The following is a 16,559-nucleotide window of genomic DNA, read 5'->3' on the forward strand; positions in this document are numbered from 1 at the left end:
GGAAGAGTCGGTGACCGGGATGTGGAGGGTCAGAGAGGATTTTGCACGCTCTTGTCTTCGTTCTGGCAGCTTGCAAGTCCTCAAGGGTGGGTAGAGAGGTACCGACAATCTTTTCAGCAGTGTTGATTGTCCGTTGCAGTCGGAGTTCTTCCTTTTTTGTAGCAGCACCAAACCAGACTGTGATGGAAGAACACAGGACTGATTCGATGATCGCTGTGTAGAACTGCCTCAGCAGCTCCCGTGGCAGGCCGTGCTTTCTCAGAAGCTGCAGGAAGTACATCCTGTGCTGGGCGCTTTTGAGGACAGAGTTGATGTTGATCGCCCACTTCAGGTCCTGAAAGATTGTAATTCCCAGATACTTGAAGGTCTCGACGGTTGACACAAGGCAGCTGGACAATGTGAAGGGCAGCTGTGGCGAAGGATGCCTCCTGAAGTCCACGATCATCTCTACAGTCTTGAGCGTGTTCAGCTCCAGGTTGTGCCGGCCGCACCACAGCTCCAGCCGCTCCGCTTCCTGTCGATATGCAGACTCGTCACCATCCTTGATGAGGCCGATGACAGTGGTGTCATCTGCAAACTTCAGGAGTTTTACAGCCAGGTGCGTTGAGGTGCAGTCGTTCGTGTAGCGAGAGAAGAACAGCGGAGAGAGGACACAACCTTGGGGCGCCCCAGTGATGATGCTGCGGGTGGATGAGGTGGCCACCCCCAGCCTCACTTTCTGTGCCCTGCCCGTCAGGAAGCTGTAAATCCACTGGCAGATGGCAGGCAAGACGCTGAGCTGGAGAAGCTTGGAGGAAAGGAGTTCGGGGAGGATGGTGTTGAACGCTGAGGTGAAGTCCACGAACAGGATCCTCGCTTAGGTCCCTGCACTGTCGAGGTCTTCTAAAGAAGAAGTCCCATGTTGAGTGCATCATCCACAGACCTGTTTGCTCGGTGGGCAAACTGCAGGGGTCTAGCAGGGGACCTGTGACGCTCTTGAGGTGGTCCAGCACGAGACGTTCAAAGGACTTCATGACCACAGATGTCAAGCCGACAGGCCTGAAGTCATTTAGACCCAAAATGTAGGTTTCTTGGGGACTAGAATCATGATGGAGCATTTGAAACAGGATGGTACTTCTCACAGTTCCAGAGATCTATTGAAGATCTGTGTGAAGACTGGATCGAGCTGGTCCGCGCAGACTTTGAGGCAGGATGGGGACACATGGTCTGGGCCTGCCGGTTTGTTAATCTTTTGTTGTTTGAAGATGCGTCTCAAATCCTGTTCGTGGATGGTCAACGCAGAAGTCAGAGGTGTGTGGTCGGTGGTGCGGGTAGGTGGATGCGGGGTGTGAAAGTGTCCTTTTCAAATCTGCAGCAGAAGGTATTCAAGTCGTTGGCTAGTGTGCTATTGTCCTCAGCTTGGGGGGATCGTCGCTTGTAATTGGTCAGTGATTGGAATGCATGCCAGACTGATTTAGAGTCGTTAGCGCTAAATTGTTTTTCCAACTTTGCTGCATAGTTCCTCTTTGTAATGTTAATTTCTTTAGTCAGCTGGTTTCTAGCTCGATTATACAGGGCACTGTCCCCGCTTTGATAAGCGTCCTCCTTAGCTTGGTGAAGCTGCTTAAGTTTGGCAGTGAACCACGGCTTGTTGTTATTGAATGTGTAAAATGACTTTGTTGGTACACACACCTCTTCACAGAAACTGATATAGGATGTGACAGTGTCCGTATATTCATCTGGGCTGCCAGCTGAATTTTCAAAGACACTCCAGTCTCTCTCTCTCTATATATATATATATATAGATATATAGAGAGAGAGAGAGAGAGAGAGAGAGAGACTATAGACTATATGTTAATTGAAGACTAAATTATCCATATAAGTGTAATTGATAGTGTCAGCCCCTCCTTGAGCCGACACCTTATCGTGGTGGAGGGGTTTGTGTGTCCCAATGATCCTAGGAGCTAAGTTGTCAGTCGAAATGTTGATACATAATTAAAAAAAATAAAAATGTTGTTGCATTATGTGTGTGCAACATGTGGAAAACAACCATACCTTGTTGACCTAAGGACAAATGTGCACAATTTAGACAATATTGCTTCATATCACAACCCAGATCAGTGAATATTTAATTTTTTTTAAAAAGTCCAAAATTATAAAGATGAAACTTAAAAAGCGAATGTTCTTTTGTGTTCAAAAGTGTAACTAAGAGTCTAACCTTTCCAAAATCTCAGACAAACTAATAGATTGTGGCTCTTCAAGGTCATATTTGGAAAAATATGTCATGTTTGCCACTACAGCAGAATGACGCATGACCAGAGAGAGAATCAGAAGCATCGGCTTTAGAAGAAGGAAGTGAGATGAAAATAAAATCTAAGATTTTGAAACTATTTTTCTAATGTAACTAAAATGGTAATCGTGGAAATTTCCGAAAGCAACCGTAATTTTACAACACATTTTTTCACAGCAATGTAATGGATTACAATTACATACATTTTGTAATTAAATTACATAATCCAGTTGCATGTAATTAGTTACTCTTCAACACTGGATACGAGTGACCCAATTTACGGGTTTTCCAAGATATGAGCTGTCATTCAGCCGATTATTTGCTTTGACTTGCAAGCAAAATTTTGAGATACAAGCTCTGTATGGTGGCAATGAACTCAAGTCGACTCACTTCACAGCAAGCAGCAGTTTAGCAGAGCGAACAACTGTTCATAAAATAGGCTTTAAGATGTTTAATGCCACTCCCAGTTGAAGTGTACTGTCAAACGAATCATAAAACAAAGAGAATTACACAGTGTATATTTAAAACGCTAAACGTTAAATAGCTTCAGCTACCATGTTCATTTAGCTTAATGCTAACAAGCAAAGCAAAACGCCAGATGGGCTAATGAATAGCATCAGTGTTGCGTTGTCATAACCCTTTCAGCGCTTGTTGAACACAAACAGTGGAGCAACACATGTTGACGGAAAATATAACAATACTCAGAGGGATATATTCTTTATCCTCTCCAAAACATGGCCAATGCTACTGCAACTGGCTCCATGTAGCTGTATGTTTGTATTATACTGCCCCTAGGTGGCCAAAGTCCACAAACCAGAAGGAGCAGCACAATGTCTGCAGTGCAGTTGCAGTGGGTGGTATTTGTCACATGTCCATGTGCCACATACACACAGTCAACTGCTGCCTCCACGAGTTAAAATGCTTTCAATAACTCTCCTTTATTGTCAGTACACAATTATGCAGTCAGTGTCTGTTAGCCTCCATCGCCACAACACGTCATGAACTTCTTCTGCTCCTGTCGAGGTGCGCCTGGATGTCCGCTTTAAAGAGCAACTCCCCCAGCTGCCCGTGCGAGGCCTCGCTCATGGCCTTGGTCCGCATGCACATCTGGTACTTGTCCGGCGGCAGCTCGTCGGCGCACGTCTTCTCGTGCCACAAGTGGAAGAGGCCGCGCGACGGAGCTCGCACCACCATCAGCTTGCTGTGCAGGTACTTCCTATACAGGTGCACGTCCTCCAGCCCCCAGCCTTTAATGCTGCGGTCAAAACCACCTGCGAGGGATGTGCACAAATGGTGAACAGGAAACCTCCCAAACACCACAGTTGTGAATAGACGTCCTCTTTAATGCTACTTCCTTTTATTTCTCATTTATTGCACCCATCAATATTCTGCAGTCGTTTCATAATATGGTTCAAAATGTCACCAGCAATATGTTATGACATCAATAATGACGTCAAGGGAGAGAAACAAGGACTTCTTCAAATAGTGACCTCTGCTCTCATAAATGCTACGCCCCAATTATTAAAACTTCCCATTATAAAACCAATCATATTTGAACACTCCTGTCATCCATTCATCCATTTTCTAAAACAAAATTGAGCTGCAGCCTATCCCAGATGACTTTGAGGCTATAGAGAAAGATAATCTAATACATATCTTGGGCTAATGCAGTGTATGAGGAAATACGGTAGTTTTCTGTTCATCAACATATCAGCATTGAACTTTCTCTCTTCTTTCCCATTGTACTTAAGTAAATAAATGTGCAATGTAGCATTTCTTCATCATGCCGATTAGTCATTACCGATGTTGAGGAAGTCTGACCGGTACTGGCATGTCATCCCAAAACCAAAATCTCTCCAGAAGCCTGTGTTGCGTCTTATCACCTAAGACAAAAAAACACTTTAGTCCATTGGTCCATTTATCCTCTTCTTCTTCTTGCTCTTTTTACTCACCAGTTGTTGCTGCATAGATGGTTGATGAGTGTAATTACTGTAGATGATAGATGGATTGTACTGGCTGAAGAGGATTGGGTAATACACCTTTTTACCTGGTCGGAAACAAAGGTCGCTTATTAACATGTTGTCATGGTGAAGTTATAGGAGATAATTGCGTTTATTCATAATTTGACTGCATGTAACACAGGGTGGAAAACTGTGGCATGCAGCCCGCTCCGTTCTCTAATAGCACATATTATACATTAGAAAAAATTCCCCCTCGGTAACCCCCTAAAAAGTCTAAAATAGTTTTTTTTTTTTAACATTCAATGAGCAGGTTGCATCAGGCAATGACAAAGAGGAAGCTAAACGAAGACCCACCAGGCTCCGCATTGAGGCGACAGGAAGTCAAGAAGTCTGCCGTGAAGTGGATGTCGACGTCGCAGAAAAACATCAGGACGTTGTGACTTCGCCTCCAGGCCCTGGCGCCCACTTCTAAGCCCCGCCCACGGGAGAACTCCTCATTGAGCTGGATCAGCGTGAAGCTCCTGAAGCGAGTCTCCCTGGTGGACGAAGAAGAAGTTTGATCGTCAGGAGCTGAAGCCCAGAGCAAGGAACATTTGGAGGGTCGTTGTTTGTTTAAACCACTCTTCAATTCCACTTGCATCACTTGATTTGTTCCTAAGGGGCAATTTAAAAGGGCGTGACAGCAATTTAAAGGATATACAAAACATGCTATTGTCTAAATGTAAGTGGTGTATACACATACTGATAATCATACGATAATATTCTGATACACAAAATAGTCTAGAAAGTTGGGGGTAGTACTTTCAAAAAGATCCAAGAAACTTAGGTACATACGGTAGGTAGGTAGGTCGGTAAACGGAACTAACTGAAGACATGTTACCTACCTGGTTGTCTGATCCAATGCGGCTTTCACCTGATCAATCTGCTCACGTCCAAAGTAGATAACAGTGAGATGGACCCTGCCGTCCTGCTGGATGCACACTTCTCTGCGCCAGACATCACAAGCACACACAAGAAACTATTAAATCACCATCAACAACACTGAGATCCATGATGTCGTGATTTGATTTCTTTTCCAGGTGGTACCTGAAGTTGCGGACAAATTGACGGAAGGTGTCTGCCCTCTTGGAAAGCGGTACGATGATGTTGACAAGCATGCTGCGCGTGTCCACCCGCTCGCTCTTCACCTTCACCACGGGGCCGAAAGGCCTGAAGAGCACCATCTTGGCGTAGTCCCGCGGCCCGTCACCTTTGAATATCAACTCGTACACGGTGCCCCTATCTCGCTCGGTGCGGGTCAGCCCTGTGAACACAATGTAACACAACGTGTGTATATATATAAATTGACCGGTCCCATATATATATATATATATATATATATATATATAAGATGATTCTTCTTCTTCTTCTACACACAACCCCGATTCCAATGAAGTTGGGACGTTGTGTTAAATAAAAACAGAATACAATGATTTGCTAATCATGTTCAACCTATATTGAATTGAATACACTACAGACAAGATATTTAATGTTCAAACTGATATGGACGCAAAGTTCAAAAGCCAGCATCTGTGATGGTATGGGGCTGTGTTAGTGCCAATGGAATGAGTAACTTGCACATCTGTGCAGGCACCATTAATGCTAAAAGGGACTTACAGGTTTTGGAAAAACATATGCTGCCATCCGAGCAACATCTTTTTGATGGACGCCCCTATTTATTTCAGCAAGACAATGCCAAACCACATTCTGCACGTGTTACAATAGCGTGGCTTCGTAGTAAAAGAGTGCGGGTACTAAACTGGCCTGCCAACAGTCCAGACCTGTCTCCCATTGAAAATGTGTGGCGCATTAGGAAGCCCGGGATTTGAACAGCTGAAGCTGTACATCAAACAAGAATGGGAAACAAATAGTCATTAGTAATTAGTGTCCTCAGTTCCCAAACCTTTATCGAATGTTGTTAAAAGAAAAGGTGATGTAACACAGTGGTAAACATGACCCTGTTCCAGCTTTTTTGGAACGTGTTGCAGCCATAAAATTCTAAGTTAATGATTATTTGCGAAAAACAATAAAGTTGATCAATTTGAACATTAAATATCTTGTCTTTGTAGTGTATTCAATTAAATATAGGTTGAACATGATTTGCAAATCATTGTGCTCCGTTTTTATTTATGTTTAACACAACGTCCCAACTTCATTGGAATTGCGGTTGTATATATATATATATATATATATATGTAATTATTAGAGTTAAGTATTATTGTAAAACATATTATACGGTATATATACACTCTATAAACTGTAATGGTAAAGTGTGGCAGCAGCCAACTGGATTTCGCTTCACACCCAGAAAAGTTTGTTGTTGCGTTGGTTGCCTTAAAGTAACAGTTGTTGTTATAATTACCATAAATTCAATGCTAATTTCTGTTATGCCACCTATGGCGTTCTGCATTATATGTTAGCAACAGCTAAGCTATCAGACTTTGTTTAGAGGAAATTATATGCTTTGGTTGAACATTTTTATGTTTAGATGTACAATGTTTAACTGTATTTTGTTTTAACTTGCAGTTTTACTGTAAGCCTCAACTGGGAGGGACAAATAGTTTGAAGCAAGCACGCTGTGCCTCTTATTTAGAGAACTGGGTGAGAGAGAGACTGAGAACAGGCGCTTAAGAATACTTTAAAAAGTTAATTTTAATAAGTTTAAATGTCTTAAACTAAGAAAAAAAAATGTTTTTTTTTAAAATATGATCACTCTATAACGTGGATTTTCACCTATGGAACATACCCCCACGACAATGGAGTGCTTTTCAGAAACTACCATCTTTTTAAACAAGAGAGTATTGTCGCCTACCAAGGCAAGACCATAATTGATTTTGACTACATACAAGTTTGCATCACCCTCAATGAAGTCTGACGGAGAAAAGGTGTGTTTCCTCCTGCTGGTGTCCAGGTGTTGCTGAGGTCCATTTAGAACATGTAGTGCTGTCTCCACACTGCCTATCAGCTCATCCCTGCGGTCCTTCCTCACAGGCCTCTCCTCAGGGTGCTTGCTCAGGCCCGTCTCCACCTGGTACACCCTGAGGGGACACACCCACTTACCATACACTGATAATCAGCAACTATTAGTAATACAAGACTCCAACTTCAACTTTATTTATAGAGCATATTAAAAACAATCACAAGTAAAACAAAATTGTGTGCACAGATAAAAAAATATATTAAATCAAACACACTGTAAAACAATTAAACAAAACAATTAAAAATAAACAAGTCAACCACAAAGGGCAGAGCCTCATGCTGAATTGAAAGTCGAAGAATAAAAAGGGGTTTTAAAAATGGACAATGAAGGTGCTTGTCTAACGAGGGAGGTCATTCCAAAGCGTAGGATCAGTAACAGAAAAAGCCCTATCCCCATTGACCGCAGTACCTCCAGAAGCAGCTGTTCAGCTGACCTAAAGCATTGGGCAGGCGTGTAGGGATGGATCAGCTCAGGGAGGTAAGGCGCGGCGAGAGCATTTAAAAATTAAAAAACAAATAAAATAATCTTAAAATGAACTCTGAAGTGCACAAGGAGCCCGTGGAGGGAGGTGAGAATCAAAGTTATGTACTCCCACTTATGTGTTCCAGTTAAAAGATGAGCAGCGTCAGCTGGAGACGTTTGGGGTAGGCTGGCTGACTCCAAAATAAAGTGGAAATTGATGGAGACATTGATTGCTGTTTTAAAGTGCTATTGTGCAAAAGGGGGCTTCCCCTCTTCACTCAACAATGATCTAGTAGTGGTACCTTAAAAAAAAAAAAAAAAAATTTAATATGCGTGCCAGGCCAGTAGGTGGTCTCGCTTACCTCCGCAGTGTAAAAGTGTCAAACGGGATCAAGACGTATTCGTTGGGTAGTGTCACGCCCGCATTGACCTCTGCATGGTTCAGCTGTGAGCGGAAGAACTCCTGGAAAAACGTGTTCATTCATCCATTCATGATGTCACATGATGGTGTAGGTCATGGGTGTTCAAACATTTCCCTCAGAGAGCTGCATACGGACAAATTGAAGGATGCAAATGCCATTTTGACATTCTTCGATTTTTAATCATATAATGTTTATATATTGTTATTTTATTGGGGGAAATCCTGCATTACAGCTTTCTGTTCAAGATGATAGGGCAAATAGTCTTTTTTAGGATTTTGGGGTGGGCGTCGGTATCCCACTAGATCCGCTCCACTGAGCAGGAGCTGAAACCCATCTCCACATTCAAAACCAAAACAAGAGCAACCTGTATTCAGTGCCAGTCTTTAAACAACGTTTACTTGAGGATTATTTAAGTGATGTGTTTTCAAATCTGACCTTGACATGGAGCAGAAAGTGGACAAACCATTTTTTCTTCCCTAACAAAATAATTTTTATTTGCTGAGGCATTAGGAAAAGAAATGTTGTTGCTGTTTTAGTTGTTTGTTTGTTTTTTTCAAAAAATTTTTAATCTCCGTGTAACACCCTCATGACCAACATTAAAATACAGTAGCGTAGTAGGCCTGAGTGTTAATGAAAAACGAGATAAAGGTTTTCTCATTATTGCAAGCCACTATAACATCATGCACAGTTTGAAGACTAACAAGCCACTTAAATATAGAAAAAAAAATACTACTTGAATAATTGAATTAATATATTACAGAAAAATTTTCCTAAATAAACGTTTTAAAACAAACAGTTCTTAAAAGTAAATACACATGTTAAATACAAGTTGAATACAACTGTACTTGGGCAGTGATTTGTCTGTGTACCACTGCAGTTAACATGCGTACCACTAGTTGCACTATTACCACACTTAGTAGTATAAAGTTAAATACAACTGAACTGTACTTAGGCAGTGATTCTTTTACGTACCACTACAGTCAACACGCATAACACTAGCGGTACGAGTACCACATTTTGAAAAAAAATCACTGGCATAAGTCATTTTTTATCGTTTTCGGAAAACAAACTCAACAAAAGAGAAGAGTCCTGTTGCCTCGATTTCCCCCGGGCCGTAGTTTGGACACCCTTGACCTACGACGTCATCTCAGCGTTCTTACCTTTAGGTCAGACTGCGTGGGGTTTTTGTGCAGACTCTCCAGGCCCAGAGGCAGAATCCCTTTGGTTTTGGCTTTGTCCAGCGACTCCTGCAGCTGCAGCGTCCTCTCCTGGAGAGCCTCCTGGAGCTGCGCGATCTGCTTGCCCAGGCTGTCAATGTAATGCTTGTGGGAGTCCTCCCTCTCCTGGAGCAGCGCCATGTAGCCTTCCTTGCTGGTGGTGCCCGACGACCACAGTGGGTCTCGCTGGGCGCTTCTGGACGCGGGTCTGCAGGCCAGCAGGTAGAGCAGAGCCGCGCAGCAACAGAGGCCCGCGAACACCGAGCCCACCCGGGACAGCAGGGCCAGCAACCATCTTTTAAACATGGCTGTCCTTCACTTGTCAAGATGACTGGACTAATGTCACGAGAATATGCAATAACTAATTAAGAATTGATGCATACTGTAACTTCAGGAGTTAATTTTTGGGTAAGACTCATTTCATTTTGTCATTTTAGTAAGGCAGCATCTTCACGCAGTATCGCCTTTTCAGCATTATTCTGTCCAGTTGACTGAAGCTCCTAAAATCACAAGAAAATACCATTTAAAACTTTATAAATGACGATTCAATATGAATGAAAGTATTTGTCTTTGGGTTTTTTTCATTCTGTAACTTTTTGCTTATCTCAAAGTTCCGTTTTTTTTTGTTTTTTTTTTTGCTTTTTTAAAATTTGAACTATTTTTCATCCATCCATCCATTTTCTGAGCCATCAATTTTCTGATCCTCACAAGAGTCCCGAGAGTGCTGGAGCCTATCCCAGCCATCATCGGGCAGGAGGCGGGGTACACCCTGAACTTGAACACATAAACAACCATTTGCACTCACATTCACACCTACGGGCAATTTAGAGTCTTCAATTAACCTGTTTTTTGGGATGTGGGAGGAAACCGGAGTGTCCGGAGAAAACCAACGGCGTCACGGGAACATGCAAACTCCACACAGGCGGGGCCGGGGATTGAACCCCGGTCCTCAGAACTGTGAGGCAGATGCTCTAAATGCTCAAATTGTTGATTTGTAGAAAATATTTTATGTTATTCTCTCATTGAATTAAATGTGTTGTGTATATATTTTCTTTTGAATTTTCTTGACCTCGTGGTTCGTATAAGGTTCTTATAAATGAAAAAAAATGAACAAGCGCAATCATAATGATACATTTTAATTCAAAAGACAAATGTAAATTTAAAACTTCGTTATATCATTAAAATGCTCACTTTGGCTGGATACGTCACATTAAATGACTCTCTTATCAGTTTTTGTGCAATAATGATACAATTTAAAACCTTTTTTTTTTTAAATTCTAACATTATTTATTTATTTACAGTTGTGTTCATAAGTTTTCATTCCCTGGGAGGATTTGTGAAACATTGGCAATTTGAGAGAAACCATGATTTATGGCTTGAACGATGGACTATCCCATTATTGTCTTTATTGCTAAGTTTTCTTTGATACGTGTGGTATTCTAAAATGCTTTACTGATTAATTTGAATCCCATTACAAATAAAATAAATGTGTTTTGCCTGATGGAAAATTCATCATTCATTCATTTTGATGTACAAACTTAAATCAATTACATTACATTTTACACACTGCAAAATGGCCAAAATCTCTCCACCAGGTTTTGTTTACGTGTCATTTTTATACAACACTATCATAGAACATGACAAAGGGAAAAGCAATAGGAAACCTGATCACGCTTTTTCTGCACACTTAGACTGCTAAATTCACCTTCTCCGAATCCCACAAAGCTGTAGTGACAGAAACAAGCTTGTCTCTGTGTATGTGTGTGTGCGTGTGTGTGTGTGTGCGCGCGTGCGTGTGTGTGTGTGTGTGTTCCCATCATCAGTTTATTTGCAGCACAGTTGAGTCTTTATTGCACAGGTAGAGGCTGATTCCATGAAAGAGCTGCCTATGTTTCCACATCCACCCATGTATGGCCCACTCCCTATTTGTGTGTGCATGTGTGTGCGTGTGTGTGTGTTTGTGCGTGTTTCTGCAACAGTGAAGTGTGTCATGATTACAGATGCATGTATGTGTTTTTACAATGCAGACGTGAAACCTCCTTTTACAATGAATAGCATTAGTACAGAAATGTATTGGGGGAAAAGAAATACCTTGAAAATCATTTTAATAAGTTGCTTATAAATGAACTGTGTATCTTTTTCTGGAAGCTTTACAAGCAGCAAATTGCAGTGTCTCATCAGGCACACATTCACTCGCTTACATTCTTCAGGTTATGAGGTTTAAAAAAAAAACATATTTGTACTCACAAGTCATCTGTAATAATCTGTTTGCATCCTCTAACGAAAAGCTTGTTATCCGAATGTCATGTGAGAAGAAAGACTTTGACTTTCCAAGTGACCCTGTAGTAGCAAAGTGTGCTGCTGGGTGCATCCTCCTCTCCTCTCCTTTAGTCGCCACCTTTTTTCTCCCCCCAGCAGCACCCCTCTGGTTGAAGCTCCTGTTTTTGGAATGTGCTCATTGACATTTGAATGAGGCAATTATTCACACACACACACACACACACACACACCTAAAGGATGACATAGAGAATAATCCCAAGTGAAATCATTTTTACATATAAAAAAACAAAAAATCTTTATTAACTGTACAGGTCATGTTTTTTTTCTTTGTAACATTTTATAATGATAATAATAACATTATGCAGTGTTAAGACAAGTTAATGACTGTATGATAAAACTAAATGAAACTCACAGTAATGGCGAGGAAAAGGGTACAGCAGATATCAGTGCTGGTGCTGTCGTGATTAATGAAGAATTGTGTTTCTCATTTTGTACAAGGGACAGCACTATGACTAGTGGTTAACACGACTGTCTCACAGTCAAGACGTTCCAGGTTCAAATCTCAGTTCAGGTCTATCTGGTATATTTGTTGTCATCAATGGTCAAAATGAATTTGGGGGCTGTGATGCGGGCACCACGGTGCACCATGTGGTCAGCATTTCTGGCTCACAGTTCTGAGGTTCGGTGTTTGCATCTCAGCTCGGGCTCCCCTTTATGGAGTTTGCATGTCCTCCCCCGTGCTTGTGTGGATATCGGACCGGGTCGGAACACGAACAGAGAAAATCAACGGATCATTGACGACCGTTATATTTCATTGGAATTTTTATTTTTATTTTTTACCCAAGAAATTGTTGAATAAGTAAGGATAAACCACTAATAAGCGTTTTTGGGGTTAGTTCCTCCCAAAAAGGGGGTGGGAGAAAAATTGATAAAAAAAAAAAAAAATCCACGTGTAGGTGAATCTGGGGGTGCTGAACCATGAGTATGCGAGGGTCCACCACTGTACTCTGGCTTCCTCCCACATTCCAAAAAGATTCTTAATCAGTGGTAGACATAAAAAAAAATAAAAATAAAAGGAACATACTTTGTTGTGAAAATGATTTGAGTGGTGAAGCTGCGCATTCTTGAAGTTCATTCTTGAACTCTCTTATTTGCAACAGCAATAGTGATGGCCTTACCACCATTAATAAGTCTGTCCCTGACAAACAAATTCGCATCAGAGTGTAAGGGCAATTTGCCCTAAAGGTATTATAATCAGTAAAATAAAATGAAATTTAAGGCAATGTAAAGTCACAGGAAGCTGCACTTTACAGTATTATAGAAAGAAAAATTTGAAACAAGCGGTGGTCTGAATTATATTGGCAAAGGAGAAGTGCTCACTAACGCAGATGTAAATAGATTTGGGAACAATATTTGAGAGAAATGGGCCTTTTTGTGGATGGAAAAAGTCTTAGATCTTGAGTTCAGCTCATGAAAAAGTGTTGTGTTTTTAGTTTAGTTCAATATCTTTCCAAAGCATTTTATGTATTTTAACTCATACATTAAACGTCTTTTCATATGAGGTGGAAAAGGCACCAATAGCCAGGAATAACCCATACGTATACTTATTTGATGCATAAATAAAATTGCTGTTTCTATGATCTTTGAGGGTTAGGGTTAGGTGTCGTTCATGCAAATTCAAAGTTACAACCCTAAACATGCATACAAGGCTTTTTAAAATGTATACAACTATTTTTTATTACTATCGTTCATTGAAACAATACAATACAAAATAATTGCAATAGTATTATCGTTATTGTTATTATCTGGGAGAAATCTATTGCGTTGTAGTTTGAACTTTTTTTTTAATGTTTGAACAATACCAAATTTTTGGGTCCGTTAATATATGCAAATTAGTTCTTTAGTGGGAAAAAAAAACATGTAATATAACGGACATAAAATGAGATTCTTGAAGAAACAACACAATGTTTCATCTGAGGGTGGCGCCACATGCAAGCTCCTCAAGACACAAACAAACTGAATCAGACAAGTGGATTTATTGTTGCTTCCTGTTATTTACATAAATCATTTTAAATAAAAAGTTGAATGCAGCCCTATGGTGGGCACAAGCCAGTGCAAACTGTAGGCCGGTCCCAAGCCCGGATAAATGCAGAGGGTTGCGTCAGGAAGGGCAGTGCTTAAAACTTTGCCAAACAAATATGAGCGGTCATCCAAAGAATTTCATACCGGATCAGTCATGGCCCGGGTTAACAACGCCCGCCACCGGCGCCGTCAACCTGCAGGGCGCCGGTGGAAATGCAGCTACTGTGGGTCGAAGGCGAAGAAGAAGAAGAGGTGGAAAGCGGGTTCTTCGGCAGAAAGTGAAGAGGAAAGCACAGAGCCTAGAACTGAATGTGGGGACTTTGAATGTTGGGACTCTGACAGGAAAATCTCGGGAGTTGGTTGACATAATGATTAGGAGAAAGGTTGATATATTGTGTGTCCAGGAGACCAGGCGGAAAGGCAGTAAGGCTAGAAGTTTAGGGGCAGGGTTTTAAATATTTTAGCGTCGTGTAGATGGGAAGAGAAATGGAGTCGGGGTTATTTTAAAAGAAGAGTTGGCTAAGAATGTCTTGGAGGTGAAAAGAGTATCAGATCGAGTGATGAGGCTGAAATTTGAAATTAAGGGTGTTATGTGTAATGTGATTAGTGGCTATGCCCCACAGGTAGGATGTGATCAAGAGGTGAAAGAGAAATTCTGGAAGGAGCTAGACGAAGTGGTTCTGACCATGCCAGACGGAGAGAGTCGTGATTGGTGCAGATTGTAATGGACATGTTGGTGAAGGAAATAGGGGTGATGAAGAATTGATGGGTAAGTCCAGGAAAGGAACTTGGAGGGACAGATGGTGGTAGACTTTGCAAAAAGGATGCAAATGGCTGTAGTCAACACTTTTTTCCAGAAGAGGCAGGAACATAGGGTGACCTACAAGAGCGGAGGTAGAAGCACGCAGGTGGATTACATCTTGTGCAGACGATGTAATTTGAAGGAGGTTACCGACTGTAAGGTAGTGGTAGGGGAGAGTGTGACTAGACAGCATAGGATGGTGGTGTGTAAGATTACTCTGGTGGTGGGGAGGAAGATTAGGAAGACAAAGGCAGAGCAGAGAACCATGTGGTGGAAGCTGAAACAGGACGAGTGCTGTGTAGCTTTTCGGGAAGAGGGGAGACAGGCTCTCGGTGGACAGGAGGAGCTTCCAGAAGACTGGACCACTGCAGCCAAGGTGATCAGAGAGGTAGGCAGGAGAGTACTTGGTGTATCTTCTGGCAGGAAAGGAGAGAAGGAGACTTGGTGGTGGAACCTCACAGTACAGGAAATCATACAAGGAAAAAGGTTAGCTAAGAAGAAGTGGGACCGAGGAGAGGCGAAATGAATATATTGAGATGCGACATAGGGCAAAGGTAGAGGTGGCAAAGGCCAAACAAGAGGTATATGATGACATGTATGCCAGGTTGGACACTAAAGAAGGAGAAAAGGATCTATACAGGTTGGCCAGACAGAGGGATAGAGATGGGAAGGATGTGCAGCAGGTTAGGGTGATTAAGGATAGAGATGGAAATATGTTGACTGGTGCCAGGAGTGTGCTAGATAGATGGAAATAATACTTCGAGGAGTTGATGAATGAGGAAAATGAGAGAGAAGGGAGAGTAGAAGAGGCAAGTGTGGTGGACCAGGAAGTGGTAATGATTAGTAAGGGGAAGTTAGAAACAATTAAAGAGGATGAAAAATGGAAAGGCAGTTGGTCCTGATGATATTCCTGTGGAGGTATGGAAGCATCTAGGAGAGGTGGCTGTGGAGTTTTTGACCAGCTTGTTCAATAGAATTCTAGCGTGTGAGAAGATGCCTGAGGAATGGAGGAAAAGTATGCTGGTGCCCATTTTTAAGACCAAGGGTGATGTGCAGAGGTGTGGGAACTATAAAGGAATAAAGTTGATGAGCCACAAAATGAAGTTATGGGAAAGAGTAGTGGAGGCTAGAATCAGGACAGAAGTGAGTTTTTGCAAGCAACAGTATAGTTTCATGCCTAGAAAGAGTACCACAGATGCATTATTTGCCTTGAGGATGTTGATAGAAAAGTACAGAGAAGGTCAGAAGGAGCTACATTGTGTCTTTGTAGCTCTAGAGAAAGTCTATGACAGAGTACCCAGAGAGGAACTGTGGTACTGCATGCGGAAGTCTGGAGTGGCAGAGAAGTATGTTAGAATAATACAGGACATGTACGAGGGTAGCAGAACAGCGGTGAGGTGTGCTGGTGATGTGACAGACGAATTTAAGCTGGAGGTATGACTGCATCAGGGATCAGCCCTGAGCCCCTTCCTGTTTGCAGTGGTGATGGATAGGCTGACAGATGAGGTTAGACTGAAATCCCCGTGGACCATGATGTTTGCAGATGACATTTTGATCTGCAGTGAAAGCAGGGAGCAGGTGGAGGAACAGTTAGAAAGATGGAGGCATGCACTGGAAAGGAGAGGAATGAAGATTAGCCGAAGAATATATATGCATGAATGAGAGGGGTGGTGGGGGAAGAGTGAGGCTCCAGGGAGAAGAGATAGCAAGGATGAAGGACTTTAAATACTTGGGGTCAACCGTCCAGAGCAATGGTGAGTGTGGTCAGGAAGTGAAGAAACGGGTCCAAACAGGTTGGAACGGGTGGAGGAAGGTGTCAGGTGTGTTATATGACAGAACTTTGGCCTTCATCTGCTCGGATGAAGGCCAAAGTTTATAAAACAGTGGTGAGGCCAGCCATGATGTACGGATTAGAGACAGTGGCACTGAAGAGACAACAGGAAGCAGAGCTGGAGGTGGCGGAAATGAAGATGTTGAGGTTCGCTCTCGGAGTGAACAGGTTGGATAAAATTAGAAGTGAGGGCATCAGAGAGACAGCCGAGGTT

General features: G+C 42.0%; 1 protein-coding gene across 1 annotated transcript; it reads right to left on the bottom strand.

The window, feature by feature from the left end:
• Positions 1-2,742: 2,742 nt before the first annotated feature.
• LOC133400580 (chondroitin sulfate N-acetylgalactosaminyltransferase 1-like) lies at positions 2,743-9,656 on the bottom strand. Its single transcript, XM_061673391.1, has 9 exons — positions 9,294-9,656; positions 8,074-8,174; positions 7,129-7,307; positions 5,317-5,533; positions 5,115-5,216; positions 4,585-4,766; positions 4,222-4,316; positions 4,071-4,152; positions 2,743-3,540 (listed from the first exon to the last, which is right to left on the bottom strand). Exons 1-9 carry the CDS (start codon positions 9,654-9,656, stop codon positions 3,266-3,268), a joined length of 1,596 nt encoding a protein of 531 aa, XP_061529375.1. The 3' UTR covers positions 2,743-3,265.
• Between the last annotated feature and the right edge of the window lie 6,903 nt (positions 9,657-16,559).

Source organism: Phycodurus eques, chromosome 3, assembly GCF_024500275.1.
Source record: "Phycodurus eques isolate BA_2022a chromosome 3, UOR_Pequ_1.1, whole genome shotgun sequence".
Taxonomy (NCBI): domain Eukaryota; kingdom Metazoa; phylum Chordata; class Actinopteri; order Syngnathiformes; family Syngnathidae; genus Phycodurus; species Phycodurus eques.